This window comes from Centroberyx gerrardi, chromosome 15 (genome assembly GCF_048128805.1).
Source record: "Centroberyx gerrardi isolate f3 chromosome 15, fCenGer3.hap1.cur.20231027, whole genome shotgun sequence".
NCBI classification, from domain to species: Eukaryota; Metazoa; Chordata; class Actinopteri; order Beryciformes; family Berycidae; genus Centroberyx; species Centroberyx gerrardi.
Window position 1 is genome coordinate 7,244,952 of NC_136011.1, and position 20,148 is coordinate 7,265,099.

At 45.4% G+C, this 20,148-nt stretch overlaps 1 protein-coding gene across 1 annotated transcript in view; it reads right to left on the reverse strand.

The window, feature by feature from the left end:
* dntt (deoxynucleotidyltransferase, terminal) overlaps positions 1 to 20,148 on the reverse strand; it is a 58,988-nt gene that overhangs the window by 32,910 nt on the left and 5,930 nt on the right. Inside the window, exons 3-7 of the mRNA XM_071910484.2 lie at positions 19,166 to 19,276; positions 9,038 to 9,208; positions 6,305 to 6,376; positions 5,993 to 6,116; positions 4,201 to 4,333 (exon numbers count right to left, since the gene is read on the reverse strand). Coding sequence (XP_071766585.2) covers positions 4,201 to 4,333; positions 5,993 to 6,116; positions 6,305 to 6,376; positions 9,038 to 9,208; positions 19,166 to 19,276 — 611 coding nt within the window. The remainder of the gene's footprint in view (positions 1 to 4,200; positions 4,334 to 5,992; positions 6,117 to 6,304; positions 6,377 to 9,037; positions 9,209 to 19,165; positions 19,277 to 20,148) is intronic.

The window sequence follows — 20,148 nt, forward strand, 5'->3', positions numbered from 1 at the left end:
CCTCAAAGGACTGGAGCTGCACCCTGCCAGCCTGTGATCCTGTAGCGCACAAAGAGGGTTGGCCATCGCCTGAGAACCCGAGCAAAGTGGCTCTAACCCAACCCCGCTGCTACCTGCCAAGAGGCCAGACATTGTTTCAGACTGATCACTACACACACACACACACTCTCTGATAAACAATAGGCAGAAATCACACGCACATAGGCGCCCGTCTCGCAGTTAACAACAAAGCAAAAAAACGAGAACAAATGTTTCAGGCGATGTAGCACCAAAGAAGCCTCGGTTTGCTGCAAGGCTCGGCGTTTGATCTCTCCTCGCTGCCTCCGCCAAATGAATGATGGGAGCAAAAGAGACGAACATTAAAGGAAACGGAGAGAGAGAGGCCGCGAATGAACGGCTTGTGGGGAAACTTCAAAAAGGTCACCGCGGCTAATTCAGGGGGCAAGGAAGTATGAGGAAACAGCCATTTAGAGCTCCGCAAGGCATGATAATGGTTAGCGTTAGCGGCAGAGAGAATGTACCCCCTTTGGTATTAATAGAATGAATGTCTGGCTTGCAGGTTCACCCAGCAGGTGTTGCCTTAGTTACACAGCCATGTAATTTGAACTGGAACTTTTAAGTGTGACTGTATTTGAATTCCTCCAGTATACTAATGAAAGCATCTTGGTGGGAGTCGAAGGTACCTAGCGTTCCTCCAATGTTTTTCCCCCCAGTGGTACAGATGTAGGCCTTTTTAAGTCCACTTATGTGAAAACTAGACACCTCTATAATGAGCGGACTGGTAGGACAGGGCTATTTGAAAATGCACCACAGATTCCCATCTGCTGAATGAGCAACTTCCCCCCCCCCCCCAAACCTTCCAATGCTCTTAATTGGCAAAGCAGAGATTCCACAACACTTCTAGCTCATACAGCACAGTGAAGTTGTTAAGTGAATCTCACTGCTAGCCTCTGCTGTGCTGGCAAAACGCACTCGAGTGCACTGCATAAATGTGTGCCATGAATAGCAAAACCAAAGGGGGAGAGAGATCATCAGCATAAATTCAGTTTACTTCCAATCACCTCAGAAAAACACTATGATTTTATCGAGGTGTCTGTGTGTGTGTGTGTGTGTGTGTGTGTGTGTGTGTGGGAGCGTGAGGGGCTGACATGGGAAATTGGTGCTCCTTGAGCTTATTTGAGGAGAAGACACCACGGCATTACACTTTTTAGCTTCTTAACTGATTGCGCTGGAGCATTAGTATGTGTCTGGTCTGTGCAGATACTTCCTCTGAATCAACCCCAGTCAGCGGAAAAAGAGACGACAGCATGTCAGGCACTTTCTCTCCAGCAAAGAGGGTTTTTTCTTTTTTCTTCTTCTTCTCTCCGACTCTAATGGTGCACCTTCACAACACAGTGTTTTTTACTCAGCATTAGGCATCCGCTCTCGCCCAGCGGGACGCACGGCCCGGGAAGACTCCGGTGAAAATACTACCTTTGATGGACTTTTAACGCACATGTGCACAGCGACACCGGCGGCGTTCTGTAACGTATCGGCGGATCTATAATCTTGCACCTGGTGCGAATTCAGCGGGTGTGCACCTCTATCGCGTGAGGAAAAACAGTAAATTATTGAGCGTTTTTTGCGCAGAAGCTATGAAATATACATGGCTATTTACGAGTTTGTGTGGCCGACAGGGCGACACGTATGAATAATACAGATGCGGGAAGTGTCGCTGCGGCTGGAAATTTCGCAAAGAATACATTTGAGAAAGTTCACCAAGGGTAAGAAGTAGCTGGACAGAGAAGGGCTTGTATCTTCCTTGCTATCTTACTTGTTTTCACTGAATTCAGGTAAGAAAACATGAAAACCATGGCGATCGTCAGGAAGATAGAAGCTAAAAAATACAGCAGTAGGCCAAACCTTATGATCACACATCTTGCTCTTTTCTACATTGCTGATAAAACGGTTGGTATACCACTGTTTTAACAACCATGACACGCTGAAATTTACTGATAACAATGAGTTATCTCAGTTGTTGTCCGAGGGAAACAATGAATTTCAATCCTTATGCGAGGATTTGAGAGCAGACGGCGTTGCCACCCTCCGTCGGTGTCACTTTGAGTCGCATTACAGACGATCTAACGTTAAATAAGACCCGCAGTGGGGACACGCCGAAATAAACACAGCGCTCCGCTGACACCGCATGAGCCTTTCACACGCCGCGGTGGTAGGAGCTGTATTTTCAGCCTAATCTATTTTTAATCCCCCCCCCCAACAAACCGCTTTAAGACTCGTCACCCGCCTTCCACAGCTGTCCTTTCAATAAGGCTAATGTCACCGGCATCAACAAATCCTCCGCCACGCCGCTTCCCTCTGAAGTGGATGACGGCTCGGGTGTGCCGGAGCGCGGCGCTTATTTCGTGAAACTTTGGGAGGCAAGTTACTCCTTTGTGCGCATATATATCCAGAGATGAAAGATTTGCCAGAGCTGAGTGTATCTGTGAATATGCAAAAAAAAAAGGGGGTATATATTTCCACTTTTGACAAGGGCTATCAGCTGGAAAGATGAGTCGCAAAGCTAATAAGGGACTTTGAATCATGCTGGAAATTATAGGTAATTAAATTGAGCTTTGACAGGAGTTTAGGAGGAGCATTTTCAAATATGTCACACTGAGAAGAATTAGTGGGTTATTAGTGGTGCTGTTGACATCTTAGAGAGCACCTAACTATACTGGTGTAATAGGCCTTATAATGCTGCCTGCTGCGTTGAAACCATGTCTGGAGAATCTGCTTTTCAGCAAGATAAAGGTAAATTACTTACTTACTGACTTATAATGTACAAGTTATCGTTCTTCAGTTATAGCTCCGCGTGATTCCAATTAGGTTTTGTGTAATGCTCCCCGAGCTTGCACCAAATATCAGATGAGATGAATGTGTGCTTCATCTCCCCGAGTTTGAAGACATAAAACCTCTCTCACAAGGCCCCTTTACGCGTTGCAGCAGCCTCCTGGCCCATAAATCTAGCGCAGTTCCTCCCCTTCACTCCTGATGCTAACTATCCATGATGCTCTAATCACTTTCCTCATCTCTTTCACCACATTTTCCCCTCGAGGAGATGTTATTTACATAATCAGATATCATTCCAGCTGTCATTTCTCCTTTTGAAGATTAAAAATGTTGGGATTTTTTTTTTTTCTCTCTTTTGCTCCTTTGAGAGCATCATCACTCAGGGGAAAAAAAAACACGGACCTATAACCGCCGTGACAAATTAAGAGGTACACACTGCAGTCCAGTCCCCTTTAGACTTTAGCTCAAAGTCACAACAATTTTAGGAGTGTCAAAAGTAGGACAAACTGGTATCTAACAGCAGCCAGCTTCATTTTTTACAACACAAAAGACAGAAACAGAAGATTCCAGAGGGTTTTCAGAGGAAAAAGGACAGAACTCTCCCTGAATACATGTACTTTTTGCAGCTGAGGCACTATTAAAGACCATCGGCTAAGCAGTGGCAGGTCTGTCACCCCCATTGAGAAGCAAGCGCCCGTCCTTACCGCCAGACTGCTTTTGAATTATTTACCGCGCACGCCGATGGTTATGGCTAGATTTTTACAACACCACAGAGCGGAGTGCTCCATGCTTACTCAGGCACAAAGCACTGCACATAAAAAAAAGAGCAGCACAAAGAGGTGGTGACAGAGGGAGGCGGGCAAATAGCCCCGCTCAGTAGGCGGCCTTTAAGGAGTGCTCGGCCCCGCACTCAGCAGCGCCGCGTGATTGACAACCTACTGTATTTGGGCTGCTTAATGTAATTGCGACATTGTGACACACGTGGCCCGCGCGCACGGGTTCCCGTTCTGCACGGTCGAGAACAAAGAGGCCGCGCTGATCCGCCGCGTCGTCCAATTACCTCGTTTTATCCGCTGACTTACACATGCAGCAAATGCAGGGGGTATTTCAGCACCTTCAGCTCTAATGCCTCTACACACACATACATACTGTACTCCTATATGCTAGTAGTGGCCGCAAGGGATTCTGGGAGACCCCCTGAGACATTCCTAATGTCTTTGCATCCCCCAGTGCATACCCAATATGACTTGAACAATATTGGAACTGCATTTATTTAAAGAAAAAAAAAGAAAAAGAAAGAGTGGAAGATAGAAAGTGCTGTTCTATTTCAACTACCATATCAAGACTGAGAAGAGGAGACAAGCCTTGTACCTGCGAAAGCCACCTGTCACTGCCAGTACGGCGTCCGGCGTGATGGCACGGCCAGCTTCGTCAATAATGTTCCCCAGGGCCCGGGCCTCAGCTTTACTGACAGCCCTGGAGATGTCTCCATAATGCAGAAAACCTGCGGGGGGAAAAAGACCACGTGGCTATTAGTCTCGGAGCCAGCCATCAATCACAGCCATTTGCTCAGGGGAAGCGGAGAGTCAGGGTGAATTAAAGCTAAGGTAAAATGTGATATGGAAGCACAGTTCTGGGGCCTGATATTCGGCGTCTACCGTGCGCTGAAAGACGCGACGGGGCTTACCGCCGCAGACGAGATTGAGTTAAATGATGATTGATGCACGTCCTCAATCTTGCAGACTGCGTACAGCTCACTTTGTAGTTGAATTGTCATTTCCTCTCATTGTGTAGACAAGCATTAATAATGTCTAAAAGAAAATACGGCTATTTTTTTCTCATTCTGCTTTTCCTTAGTTGCATATTGATCTATGACTAGCTTGCTGCCAGTTAATTACAAAATCTTTATTGATAGCTCCGTCTTTATGACAAAACAAATTCAGAAAAAATGGGGTAATTCATGTTTCTGCTGCTTAAAACTTTACATGAATACAGAATACAGTGGCAATGAGGCTTCCTATACATTTTCCATGTCAAAGACAACCTTCACTTCACTCACTGCCAGGTATTAAACATATTTCTTGTTTCCTCCCTGTGTGAGAGGAAGACAGATGCTATTCCCCTGCGCAGAGTGGACACTGCAGTGTTTGGGAATGATGGATTATGACTGGGCTGATGAAGATGTCTGTTGGCATAATACATTACCGGATGGAGTTTCACACTGAATGGGATCCTGTGAGCGCCGCGATATAATGCTGTGAATTACTATCTCCCGCTATGCTATATGCATCAAGCAGCAGCCCAGGCAGGTCTGAAGGTGCAGAAAAATGATGCAGATGAATGAAAAAGTCGACATCAGTATTTTCCTTGAAGCCGTTTACCCAGTTACACTCTAAATACTCTCTTCTGTCACTGACAGCAATAGGGGTTAATGCTATCTACACATCCGGATGCTTTTATATTGCTGTATTTGCTCATCCATTCTTTTCAGATTTAAGCGTTGCCTCACCTCAGAGAATCATCACCACACACACCGAACCATTGTTTTATTTTAACACCACATTAAGTGACGACTGCCTTGGCAAGCTTACCAAAAACCTTCCTCCAAGCTCAATCTGTAATTAAACGAAATAACATTATGACAAAAGACAATTAGCGAAAAGACAACTCCCCGCAGAAATACGAACAGGAGCTAAAACAGCAGCGGCGTCTCCCTCCGCATGCGCCAATTACGCTGTAAACAAATCATAACTGTCCCATGGAAAGTCGCAGACCTCTCATGGTCTCTGCTTTGATGGGCCTCTCCGCCCCGGCTGATTGATGAGAGCTTGTGTGTGAGTTCCGCGGCAAGCTTTGCCCTTCACTGCCGCTATTCATTGATTTTTATTACAAGCACCCCCGCCGCCTTTTCCATTGTGTTTTGGCGGTAAGCTCCCCGCTGATCACATCTCATCACACTTTCGGAGAGAAAACACGTTACAGCTAGCGCCTCGGATAAGGAGGCTGCGGCGGGACAAAAAAGGACAAAAAGTCTCAAATGACAGGCTCCCCGGAGGAATATAACTATTGGGCGTTTGAGTCTCTCTCTCGGAGGCAAACTCTTGTGGTATTTTTTCAATCTGTGGCTTGTTCTAAAAGCAGACATAGTGAGGTGTTTATGTACCAGTTTGCTGCATCCGGTTTAGCTGGATGCTGGGCTCCGCCAGAATGTCAGTGAAGGAGCGAAGCCCTCTGCGGTGCCACCTGTCAGCCGTCTTAGGTCCGATCCCGAACACGCTCGTGAACAGCTGGCAGGGAAGGAGGTAAGGACAGAATCAAGAGGACATGCTATGAAACGAGAGCTCTTTCGGAAAGGAGTTAGCGTTCAAAGTCTCGACGTCCTTAAAGATAGCGAATGCAAATGCAACAGCACAGACCGTTTTCAGCGATCATTTCAAAAGAGGCCGACAAATTGACGACGATGGCATCCACTGACCTTCAGCGTTTGATACCTCTCATCAGAGAGTGTTTTCTCGACTTCAAACGAGCGGCCATATTGAAGGATCTCCTGCAAAAGATAAAAGCAGATGAGATTATGAAGGAAAACAACGTCAGTCTTTCTGTTATATCAGCAATTAACAAATAGCCCCAGAAATTGCGGCTTATTTTGAAAATAGATTCCACTTAAATGGAGCACTCCTCATATCCTCATTTCCATTTCTTTTCAAGAAAATAACGGCTTTGTTGTTGTGAAACCTGGGATTAATACCGGTTTTATGGCATTCATAAGACGCTCATGGTAATGTTTTCCCCCAGCTTCTATTGTTTATTCCGAAACGACTTTGTTCCACATTTAATTGCCTGCCGCTCTCAGCAGAGCACAATTAATTTGCTGGTCACATTTTAACTGTCTTCATTATGTAAAAGGCATAAAAATCGGGGCAGCAAGACGGTGTGCAAGATAAACAACATCACAGTTATCTGGTTAGTATCAGCCGCCTTACAAGGCTCACTGTGGAAGTGGGTAGTTTGTTAGTGTTGAGTATGAATATGTATGTTCGTGCCTGTGCAGGATTGTATGTGTGTAGTAGGATAAAATCAGCTGCATTTTTCGAAGAAGCGATGCCGTCCAGTATCAACGAGCGAATGAATTTAGGCCGGAGACTGTGAGTACAGCGCAGTTTAAAGCGAGCCTTCACTGCCCAATGATGCATCCACCCGTCCACCTCTGCTTTTCAACCCTCCAGCTAAGGCCAACCTCAAACGCAAGGATAATGCTCCAACACACTCCTCGCTCGGGGGGGAGACACACTTCTTCGCATGCACAAACTCTCCACACACACACACATACACATACTGACTATTCATCCCTAACAGTGCCTCAGTGCTCCAAAACTTTCAAGTCAGTAGCTTTATATCTCCCCCGTACCCCCCCCCCCCCCCTTTGGATGTTCACTCAGCAGCAACCGATTCAGCGGCTGCTGACAGAGTGTCACTCCGATGTTCGCGGGCACATCAAGCGTTTTGTTTTTACTCTGTTTGGTTTCACTTTGTTTTTCGCATCGTGCCATTTTCTTGTTTTGAGCTGCGATCTGTACAAACAGACAACCCAGCGGAGAAAAAAAAACCTCCCTCACTGCGGGTGTACCTCTGAATCTTGTTAAAAAAAAGAAAAAAAAAAGAGGGAAGAGGTCACTCTCAAGCTAGTCTAATTCAGTCTCCCGAGGACATTTCTTTTGTTTTGTTTAATGAATCTGTCTCGCTTCTGACAGATTTGACACATTTTGAGGCTCGCTCGGAGACCCGCGGTGTGTGTGTTTAGGTTTAGCGTGTCAGGGAGTCGGGCAGCGGAGCTCACCTTGTTCTCCTACAGGGGCTCTGTGTTCTCTCCAAGTAAACATTTCCTGACACTTTCCCTGACAACCTGCCATGATTTCCGCCCCGAGGACGACTGGAGGTGAGGGGATGATTACCAAGTGACCCGATACGACATTTGTTCCAAAGCAGAGGTATGTTTGCGTGACGCCTGTCGGTGCGTGTGCGCTCATGTGTGCGAGGTATGTTTTGCGAGTGTGTGTGCAGGACACGTCTGAATTAGTGTTATCATGATAATCAGAATTTCAGTACTCCTGTGATAGCCTTGCGAAAGATTGAATTCAATACTGAATTTTAGAAAACTTCAATACTTTCACCAAATGTTTTTTTCTGCAAGATGAAATTCCATTTCAATGTCACCTCCAGAGGGCGTGTTCGAGCAGATTGGAATAGTTAAAAGAAGAAGGAGGAGGATTGGATTAGACAGAGCAGCAGTCTGGTTCATAACAGTGAACTGCAGCAGTCAACGGAGTCAAACAGCTGAAAACTTGACAACAGCATCTAACAGTCCACTGTCTTGAACTGAATCCCACTCCACCTAAACTGGTGCCAGGAGCCAAATATGAAACTATTTCACTTACAGAGCCAATAAAAAGACTTGGCACCCAAACTGCATCAAAACCCCTGAGCAAAAGTTGCTGCAAAGCTGTCCAAGTCAAATGCAATAAGACATTGCTTGGTGTTTTTTCTTGTTTGTTGTGGTATTGTAGTAGGACTGAACTTTTAGGTATTAAAGGGGAAATATGTAACAATTTTACTGCCCCATAGCATATCTGTGGAGGGTGGCAGGATTATTGATCAATACCAATGACTCAATGACTACTTATTCAGGTACTCTCAAAACATTCAGACTTTCAAAACTCCCAATCCTCCTCACCTAATTGCATTTTCAACTGCTCAACGAGGAGGGTGCTACGAGAAAGTGACCGGCATCGCAACACATTCCAGCTCCAAAGGCTAATAAGCCTTGCTCTCAAGCCAAAAAAAGCGAATGACAAAGCAGTATTATTATTGTTGTATTTTGCATGGTGATATATTACCTCTTCACTACATGTTTCTGTTGGATCTCTGCTCTAATTGGCTAGCCTACTGAAAATGTAACTTTATTGTTTGTGTCAATTACAGCCTGCTCAAAAGGACAGGAGGGGTGAGAGGTGAGATTTGCATAGGAGGAGATAAAATCTATCAGTGTTGTTGCAGTTGCTACTGGTCAGCAAAAGAGGCCAATAAACATTATAGATTATTTAATGAACCTTTAAAATTCGTGACAGCGCTACTCTGAATTCACGATAAAGACAGTATAGCTGCCCCTGGATTGGTTGAGAGTGATGTGGAGCCAGACTCCGGCCTTTACCTCCATGACTGCCTTGGTGCGTTCCCCCAGGCAGGGAAGGTCCTGAGTGGCCCCCAGAGACTGCACCGCCCAGGGCAGACTCTTCAGGACGGACGCGGCTCGTCTGAAGGCCAGGCATGGGCCCTCCATCTCGCTGAACTCGTAGCTCTCAGCCAGCACTTCAAAGGCGTCCTAGAGGGAGAGGGAGACAGTGAGGGGCGAAAGGCAGAGGAACACGGGAAAGAAAATAAGAGAATAATGCAGGAGGGGAGCCAGGATGGCAAAAACACAGGACTTGCAAGGTCGCAGCATGGGGGACGTGAGCCGAGTCTGTTTGTGTTGCACTGTATATCACAATGAGTTTGCTTGGTCTACAGCTGTAGAACTCGTAAATATTGATAACTTGGCGGCGGGCTCTCAGCTCAAAGTGGGCAGCGATAGGTTCTTTTGCGAAGTCAGTCATCAGAGACACATGTAAAAACATGCAAATCAAATATTACTTCATGCTTTATTGGACAGTTTACAGTGGAGAGACTAGAGATTCAATGGCCATTGAACTCGACATGCGCAGTTGTCCACTTCTGCACCGCAAACACCCACACACTTTCTTCCCAAGGCCTGCGATACCGGTGGGCTCTCTCGGTTGAGTATTCTCTTTGGAAGGAGGCAAAGAGGAATGCGGGAGGGGAAGAAGGAGAGGAAAAACAGGAGACAAAGAGGGAGAGAGGAAGCAAAAGATGTGTCAGGTGTGCACTCACATGTAAGACGCACTGACCCGTGGAGGCAACCAGACAGGGATCGGAGCTCCCACTACCCACTCCCTCCCTCCCTCCCTCCCTCCTCCACCCCTCCCCCCACCTTCCGTCCCTGTCGTAGTACAGTACAGGACCCGGCACGCGGCGCTTCTCTTCCAGCTGACCGGACAGAGGCACTTGCAGGCTGGCGAACACCAGAGAGGAACCTGTCATTTTCCACTTGTTCACAACAGGCTCCCCAGGGGGCAGCGGTGGACTTTCCCTTTCACAAAAGCAGCCCGGCACAGTTGAAATTTCCCTGTTGTTCTTTTCAATATGGCTGCACCGAGAAGTTAAGGTTGTTTTTTTTTTTTTGCCCGAGTGGTCTACGAGGCGGGTGTTCTGGGATGAAGTCCTGACGGAATTGCTATTACCCAGGAAGGCTGCGAGTTGTGCTTTCACCGCAAAACAATATCCATCTGAACAAGTCATTTCATGTAGTATTGAGTCTGATTTTCACAAGATAAGTATAAAAAACTGCCAATGTGGTGAGATAATGCTTCCAGTGCAAATCAACTATTTTCAAGACATGTCTTCAATCATGTGTTATTTTCTTGATACCAGATGAGTGATCTGTCCTGTTCTGCCTTGTTTCAAAATTTCTGAAACAAGTGAAAGTGCATTGGAATAAGTGGAATTATCTCATCCCACTGACAGAATCTTTCACTTGATTTAAGAAAAATAATATTTTTGATATATGGTGCCTCCCTGCCTTCTGCCCAATGCATGCTGGGATAGGCTCCATCCCACCATAAAAAAATAAAAATACTAAATACTCAGCTTGCAGCTTTTTTTTACAGTGTAGCAGTGAATTTGAACATCATTTGCATTTCTCTCCTAATTTTACAAGTTCTACAAGTAATTCTGAGAACATTTGAGCAATGATTTTCCTTGCACTTCCATAAAGTGCAGTGACAAATACATTTTCTGAAACAAGTTCCATCTCACACTTTCTAGTGACAGAGTACTGGCACGCAGACTGAACATTTGGCACTGTGCTCAGCTGGACCGCTTCAGGGTTTGTGCTGTTGCTGAACTGAGCTGCTGTTGCAGAACCAGGCTGAAAACAACAACATGTTGCCAAAGGACAGTTGGTTTTACCATTAGCCATTCATTAGCTAAACCAGTAGTAGTTTTATGGATGGCAAAACATTTAAAATTAGATTGGCATTGTAAATGATTCTGGCTAGGAGGGCGCTGCATCTTGCTTGGTGCAGTGAGAAAAAAGTGCCGCAGGTGGGTTTTGTGCCTGTAACATCTCACCCGTAATTTCTAACAGGAAAAGGGCAGTGCTTTTCTGAAAAGTTTAAGTGTTTTTACTTGAGGCACCCAGATCAGCCCAACTAAAAATGGGGAGTCTCTGAAATAAGGTGCCAGGTACGGCTCTTTACATAGTGAAAGCTGCTTGAGAACAAACGAGAAAGGCATCAACACTCAGAAAAATAAACCCAGTGACCACAAGGCCAAGGAATCTCTTGTCGGTCTGAGATACTTAAATATCAAATCCAATACGACTCCTCAAAAAAGAGTGAGTTTCCTCAAATTTTTATGTGCCATCTCACTCTTTGTTGAGTAGTTGCATTGGATTTGATGCTTTTTGGCTCAGCACTCACAAGAGTTCCATTGTTAATGTGCACTTATTCCCCCTCACACAAACTTTGTAAATAGCTTCAAGGATAGGAAACTGCTATCTCATCATTTTAGTTTTATTTAGAAATACTTTCAGGTAGGCCAAAGCATTGATATTGCCTCTTGTGGATTCTCGCTACAGAATCATGCTACTGCTGACTATTGATATACAACAGCATGTTAGGAACGTGCATTTCCATATTATGCTAATGCTAACATGCTGGTAGATTGCCCTTTCTGTGATGCAGAAATCAGTTGTGTGAAAAAAGAAGACATAATGCTGGAAATACATATCAATGAAATTCCACATTGCGGATTAAACCTGTCTGCCAGAGCACGGTAGACTATGCCTGAAGGTGAAATGCTGACAGCCGACCGCAGGGACTAAAGCTGAGGAATTCTAAACCCAGGACCTTGACTCGATGCAGCACAGTTTGACCAGCAGCCTCGGCCATATTTACGCTGCATTTTCTCCTCTCTGGCCGAGCCCTGGTCTGAGGTCAGCGCACCACCCGCAGTCCTGTGCGGACATGCGGCCTCAGGTCAGTGAGCAACAGACCTTTGTCCAGTTCACCCAGGAGAAGCGCTGACCCGTTCACTGCAGTACATGGACAGGGATGACCCTTTACATCCAAGCACACACACACACACTCAACATTCAGCCGGGCTCCCCTCACAGCATGCAGTAACTAGAAGAAGCAAGCTCTTAATTGGAGAGGTGAGAGGTCATGTTTGTGTTGGGCAAGAAAGTGTGCAGTGTGCGTGTTTGTCTGGATGAGTCAGAGCTACCAGGTGTGGGGTTCCCAGCACCTCACTAATAATACCAATTAAGACAAACTGAAGTTTTACTACGGATTGTAAAGAATAATGCGAACAGATTAGCATCCACTCCTCCCATTCTCCTCTGCTCTCCGCTCACTTCCCATTACGTTCTCTCTCTACCTGTAGCTGTCAGAGGCAGACGACTTGGAGGACTTTGGCCACCAGCTGAGTTGTGAGTTGTGAGTTGTGAGTTAACCATAATTTAGGTAGGGCAAAATGTTGAACCGCTCTTTCTCACCATGCTCAGAGTTCCAGTTGACTGCCTCCTAAGGCTTTGTCCTGTACGTGTCCCAAACTGATGAACAGTTGCATGAGCACAGATTGGACTTACAAACATTTCTCAGAGGCAGAACAGCTCTGGAGGCAAAAATAATCTCACTGGTTGAGTTAAACCTCAATGGGCAGAGCCAAAGAACCAAAGTTTTCTAGCTAAGTAGCCTACCATGAAGCCCAGCAAAGCCAAGGGGTAAGAGAGGAGGAAGCTAATATTATGAAGTCTACTGTTCTTGCTACTAACTGAAATAAATGCAATCTAGCCATACTAAGTTGTTGGTTAGCTAGTTACCCTAGCTGACCTTCCAAGTTCAAACTAGCCATTCTAGCCTATAGCTACCTTGGTAAGCTAGTCATTGGCATTTATATTTTGACCAGAGTTCCTTCTTCATCATTTAAGTTTGCCAGTTAGCTAACCTGCGCTCCAAAAAGCTGGTTCTTTGGCTCCACCCATTGAGGTTTAACTCAAGTAAGATTATTTCTGCCTCCAGCAGCTCTGCTGCTGAGATACGCTTGTATAACTGAAACTCCAATCTGCTGCAGTCGGCCTCAGAGGAGCTGGTGTTCAGAGATGAACTTCTACTGACTCGCTTTTACCTGAGAAGGCTAAGAGTTGTGCCTACATTGCAAAAATATCCATCTAAACAAGTCATTTAATCTAGTATTGAGCCTTATTTTTCCTAAAATAAGTACAAAATGTGGTGAAATTATTTCACTTGCTTCCAATGTAAATTGATTAGTTTCCAGAATTTTCTTGAATCATGTTATTTTTTGATATAGTGGAGTGATCTGTCTTATTCACCCTATTGGCAGAATTATTCACTTGGTTTAAGAAAAAAAGAAAAACATTAAGACTAAATACACACACATACACACACACACACACACACAGCAGCCAGTCTGTCAACTGTCATGTTGTCGAACCAGCAGCATGGAGTCAGCGCTAGCTGGGGGGACGAAACCACGCTGGATATGCATTCACCTAATTAATGAGAAGTTAAGGCTCGAAGGGGGACTTAGTGTGCGGGGACGTTGATATAGCACGCCGATTTACCCCCCGCCACCGGATATTACGGACATGCCTGCAAGTCATGTTCACACAGCAGCCCGCCTCACTGCGTGGGCAAACAGGAACCATGAAAGGAGGACAGAGAACCCGCTGAGAGTAGTTTTAGCAAGATTACCGGCTGAAAGATGGATTTTACTGATCCCCTCTCGAATGAATGAGTAATGGCCATAAGGTTGGATATTCCTTCATGTCACTGAAACATATTTTTAAACTGTACCTCAACTGAAGAAAAGGCTGTACCTTGTAGAAGGTCTATATTGTCCTCTGCAAGTCACTCAAAAGAAAGTTCAAAGCCCTCTGCTATTAATACAAAATCTAAAAGCCTTTATTAGGCCATGGCAAGATTAAAAGCAATGCGTTCTGACCACTATGGTCTCCATCAGGGTCATGGAGAATGGAGTCACTCAAAACTTTATTTTGAGTGACTCCATACTTACAGAGGACAATAAAGCCTCTTACAAGTTACAGCCACTTCTTTTGTTCAATTGAGGCTGATTTCTAAAAAGCTCCTGCAGATATTAATTCTACAAATAAGGCCCAAACAGCACTTCAATTTCTCTAGAAGGTCAGTCGGGAGTGTGTGTGTGTGTGTGTAAGAGACCTGAGCCAAATGGTAGTTGCAAATAATTCTTAGCATTTGCTGTAACCTGGGTGGAGTTTGCCGCATAGGATGATGCTATGAGTACCAGAATTACAGGTTTAGACTAGACTATCACAGGAAAGTTACTTGAAGTCATTTCAGTGCACTCTTCTGTGATCGACTTACCATACCTGACACAATCCGGATTGTTCTGATGCAGTACACCCAACCCATTTCTTTGTCTAAGGCGGTGAAACCAAACACAGAGTATTCCTTGTAGAAATACTGTTTGACCCAACGTCTGATCCATGCAGCTTGTTGTCTGTCGGTTTGCTGAAGTTGTGAACAGTAACTCCACAGGGTGATGGAGGGAATCAATTTGATGCAGTTAAGGATCAGTGACCCCTCCCTCCCCCCTCCTCCTCCTCCTCCTCCTCCTCGGTGCTGCTCCTATCAATATGTTGGACAAGCACCAGAGGCCTTGTGATGAAGGAAAACAAATTAAAGACCTTTAGTCCTCTCTCTCTCTCTCTCTCTCTCTCTCTCTCTCTCTCCCTGTCTCTCACCTTCTCACTCACTCGCTCCCTCTTTTTCTCCCTGCCCTCATTAAAGTTAGTGCCGAACTGTGTGTGCAAGTATGTATGTTTGTGTGCATTTTGTCTGTGCATTTCTATGTGTCTGTGTGTGTGTGTGTGTGTGTGTGTGTGTGTGTGTCGTCATCAGAGAAAAGGCATTAGATGCTGCACGTCAATCAGCCAAGACACACACGTCAATATTTGGATCTGCGTACATCAGGCTTATGGTGAAATTATGACAGGGGAGGACTGAAAGGTACATGGGTAAAAAAAAAAAGAGAGGGTGTAGGCTGGACTTGACAAAGTGTGTGTGTGTGTGTGTGTGCGTGTGTGTGTGCGTGTGTGTGCGCGTGTGCGTGTGTGTGCGCGTGTGCTCTCTATGTGCGTATATCCTAGTCACAGTGAGAGCGAGACAGCGAGAGACAACAAGAGAGACAAAGAGAGAGAGAGCGCAGTGAGAATGGGTAGATGGGGGGAAGGGGAGGGGAGGGGAGGAGGGGTGTGAGACATAACAAAAGGGCAGGGAGAAGTGATAGGGGAGTGAAAAGAGTGAGAGCCAGAGATGGTGAGAGAGATAGAGAGAGAGAGAGAGAGAGAGAGAGAGCGCGGATGAATAAATCAATAGTGCATGGCTCTGGAATGAAGGGCTGCCTGCTGCCGGCGTGTGATTGACAGCTCAAGGGCGCTGTTGCCGAGATGATGCCTCTTCCTCTCTTCCTGATCCTGACACCTCTCTGCGCCATCCACTTCCTCCTCCATCGCCCCGGCGCACCCCCACCGGTCCGGGATCCGCCTCTTCTCAACAACACCCACCCCCCACCCCCCACCCCCCAACAAAAGTCATCACGGGTCGCTTCCTCTCACACTTCCTCTCTGTCTGGCGCCCCCACCCCTCCAAACACATAGAGCGTATACGCACATAGTTGCACACATAGGTACACTCACAAACACATATACAATTGCAGAGGTATTAGTCTACTAAGTACGGTATATAAATTATATGTGTCTATTCTTAAAACCGGGCTTATGACGCACTTAGAGAGAACAGAATTGCCGGCTTGATGAGCAGAATGGTGTGCGGAAGGCTACAGCCCGCATCGATCATATTTACTCCGTAACCACAGCGGCCAGGAACCGAATAATGGACGAGAAATGAACTTTTGCTTGTTATATAGATTTTCGAAAGGCCTTTGACTTTGTTAATAGGAAATTATGACTCGACTGTCTTCTCAAGGAGGGGATAAGTGGAAAATTGGATTGGGCCATTCAGTCGCTCTATAAAGCTCCTGTTGCATGTTTTAGAGTTAATTGGTTTCCTGTCCCATCTGGGGTAAAACAAGGTGAAAGTCTTTCTTCTACTTTGTTTGCCATATTTATTAACAATCTAACAGGTTAAACATCTTACTGTATGCAGATGACATAGATTTGGTATCAGAAAATGAAGAGGATTTGCAATCAATGTTGACTTGTGCTGACAACTGGTGTAAAAAGTGGAGACAGTCAACTGCAGCAAGACTCAGATCATGTATTTAAGGCAATTTGAGATTAAAAGGAGCGATTTTCAGTTTCAGAGTATGTTGACAATTACAAATACCTAGGTTTTAATCTGGATGAGCATCTGACCTTTGAATACAGTAAATTTTTATTGGCTGAATCAGCAGGCAGAGCTCTAGCTGGCATAATAGAGAAAACGAGACAGCTGGGTGATCTGGGATATGCTACTTACTCCAAACTATATGACACGTGCGTGTGCCCAGTTATGGATTATGTGGCAGGGGTGTGGGGCTCTAAAAGCAGTTTGAAAGGTGAGTCTGTTCATAACAGAGCAATACAGCACAAATTTGCCCCCATACTGGCAATAACGGGAGACATGGGATGGGAGCCGTGTGAAATACGATGGAAAGCCAGCCTGGTAGCTCTGTGGAATAGACTGATACAAAAACCGGAGGACAGAACAGGCAGGAAAATATTTGTATATCAAAGTAAATGTACTGCAGACATCTCCTTGGTTAAAGCTGTTTTGATTTGATCCTGATTTGATTTGGTTAAGTAATGCAGATAAACACTAGTTATTCGCATTTGCCGACTATCTAGAGAAAGCATGGGATAAGCATGCAAAGAGAACATACAGTATATCTGATTTTTAATATATTATATTTTTGGATCTTGTGATAGGCTACAAATATTTTAGTATTTCCTCAATCTTTATTTTTGTAAACTATGTTTGCCGTGCAGCTACCATTTACTGACAAGTGATTGTATTTAATTATGTTTTCTGGTGTCTTATAATCCTGTAAGGGATGGGTCATAACACAAGACACGAAAGTAAATTTTATTCATTCATTCATGTACACACTCATTTAAAGCTGCACTCGACAAAATTTTTATGTAAAAATACACCCGTCCTATCAGCCTAAAATCACACAGTGGGGCTGCAGTAGAGAAGAGCATCTCATTCCCTCTAATTGAGACGCCGTAGATGCGGAATTTCTCTGCCCACAGGAAGCGACAACTCGATACTCAAGAGTGAAATACATCTGTTTATTTTTATTTGAAAGTATAATTGATTTTTTTTTATATTGGTGGACAGACATACAAGATACAAACACATACACATGCACCCACAAATGCGCACACCCACGCCCTCACAAATACAAACAGACAGACAAACAGAGTCCTTTCCCTCTGTACCCTCAAAGGCTTTCACGCATTCACAGGCATTACATCATTACTGTGCCGTGTGATCAAGCGGACAGAGCAGGACAGATCAAGGATAGTTTTACAACTCCGGATCAATAGCTTGGCCCTCATTAGCACTGTTACAATACAGCAGATCATTCCCTGCGTCTGGCGGTTTGCTGTTGCTTGTTTCTAAAGAGAGACTTGGTTTGCAGAGACAAGGGCAGAGCGGCTCCAAATTCCCTCTACCTTTTGTAGCCGACTTGAGTATTTGACTCGGTTGTGTTTTGTCTCCCAAGATGGAATGATTTACCTGTGGCTCGCACAGGACCCCCTCTCGAACAGCCATTCATTCTAATCAGTAAAGTCTTCTTTGATGTGCCTTTGTGGGGGGGGGGTAATGAGTTAATCATGGGGATAGGGAAATTGAGTGGGATTGCTAATTATGGAGGTAATGCTGTGGAAAGAAGCAGGGGATAAGGAATGGAGCAGCAGCCCTCCCCAGGTGAGCAGTGTGTGGGTGTGCACGTGCGTGTGTGTGTGTGTGTGTGTGTGTGTGTGTGCGTGCATGCAAGCACACGTGTGTGAACGCGTGTACACGTGTGTGCATCAACTATGTACATTTGCCGTCAGTGGGAACCGAAAAGTCATTATGAAGCAGATGCCTCACAGGCCCTCGGTAAGCTGTGCCTAATAGGTCTTACAGAAACTCATCAGCGGGTCTCCACCCTCCCACACAGACGCACACACAGGTTCGCCAGTCACTTCACAGTCATATGGCACATTTCAAAATTTCACATTTCACATTCCGTGCCAAATACGCCGTCAAGGGAGTGCTGCTGAAATGTATCGCAAAAAAGCAGGAAGGAATGGATGAATTGCAGAGAGCGCGCCCATGTTGATGTGTATTGTTTGGAACCTATTCTCCAACGCCCTCCATTAACTTGCAGTATCTTTTAGCAGGGTTATGGTTGTTCCTTTAGGTCCCAGAGGCAACATTTCTACTCGCACACTGCCAAAACCAAAAATGCTGGGTGCAAGTAAAGTCTGGCTTTGTCTATTTTGTTCACCTGCACAATATTGCACAATATTTCTTTCTTTGTTGGGTGTATTGGTTGGTTGGTTGATTGATTGACAGCGTGCAGACAATGCCTCGTTCCTATTTTCAGACTAGTACAGCGCGGTGCACCTGCAGATGTATCACCATCATCTGAGCGCAACAACATTCCTCTCTTCTTTCATTTTCAGAACCTAAGCCAGATCAGCCGCTTCCCCATTCTGTGCGGGAACCTGTGTATCCCTCCTCTACACCCCTCCTCCACCCCCCTCCACCCATCAGACACTCGCTGCCCACCGGCCAGATGGCGGAGGGACAGATCCATCATTTGCTTGTGAGGAGCGGCACGTCCGTCGCCCATCCCGGCGCGGCGCGCGGCGCCTCGGGGTGTGTCCGTGCCGGCCCGGTGCCAGGGCTCGTGGGCACCTTCAGCTGTTGCGCCTTCGCCGTGCCTCAGCTGCAGATGCTACTCATTTGCAGGTTAATGTATCTTGGGAGAGTTGTGTCAGAGCGCCGGTGAGTGAAGCCAGCCAGCCACCCAATTAGAGCAGAACAGATTAGGGTGGGGGGATTTTTTACATCGCAAAGTCAGAGAGCGAAAAAGCGTCTCGTGGGCGAACATGTGAAGGTGCAGTTGTGTCCGGAGTGCGGTTAGGTAACGGTTTCCTTACTGTGAGAATCTTGTTATTGTTTTCTGTGGTTGTCCGTCTCTGGCAGGCGTACTGAGAAACAGTGGCCACAGGAGTGGGTGTAGAGCCTTCTGACAATGTGGGCAAGGTGTCCTGTATACAAAAATAAATCAGAAACTTACACACACACACACACACACACACACACACATCCACAGGCATACGCACTCATATATTGTTTTAATTGCTAAACTCTTCTAAATGGCTGCCTGGCTAAATGTGTATAAGGCTCTTCTTGGATCGCATAGAGCCAGGAGTTCAAATTGAATTACATAAAAATGTAGCCAATTGCCTTCAAGAAGTTATTTTTATGACTGTGTGTCTCCAGGGCAACAGGCTAATGACACTCATCGCACAGTCTGGTGGCATCCAAATCCATTACGCTACCTAACCCGTGGCATTACAAATCTGCTCGCCATCATCCAATTTGCCTCCTGTAAATTGCCTTTTCATTCTATGAAGAAATGGCTCCCCATTTGTAATATATGTGTCAAAAGGATTACCAATGTAATATTAATATTCTTGCAGACAATTAGACATCACAAAGGAACATTGTGTCCATGAAATTACCCATGGATTGGTCGAGGGTGTGATACAGAGAGGGAGGAAGAAGATGAGGAGGAAGATGGGGAGATATTGTCACCATGCTGAGTTGACTAAGACCGATGTTGAGGACGGAATAGTGGGAGCCTCAGAAAGATAATGAAAAGAGCTAGTACCTCTCACACTGCTGGGCTGAATCAATCAGTAAGGGATTCAAAAAATGTTCATCATTTATTCCCTGCCAGGAGCCTTTCCTGTTCTCCAAAAAAAAAGAAAAAAAGTGAATAACTTTGAATATATTTCACGGCACAATTTTTCTGCCAATCAAAAGTGAAACTGCTTTAGAAACTCCCTAACTGCGCTCCTCTAAATACAACAGGGGGTTTTCCATCACTTTTCCACCTCAGCTGCGGTTTGTTTAA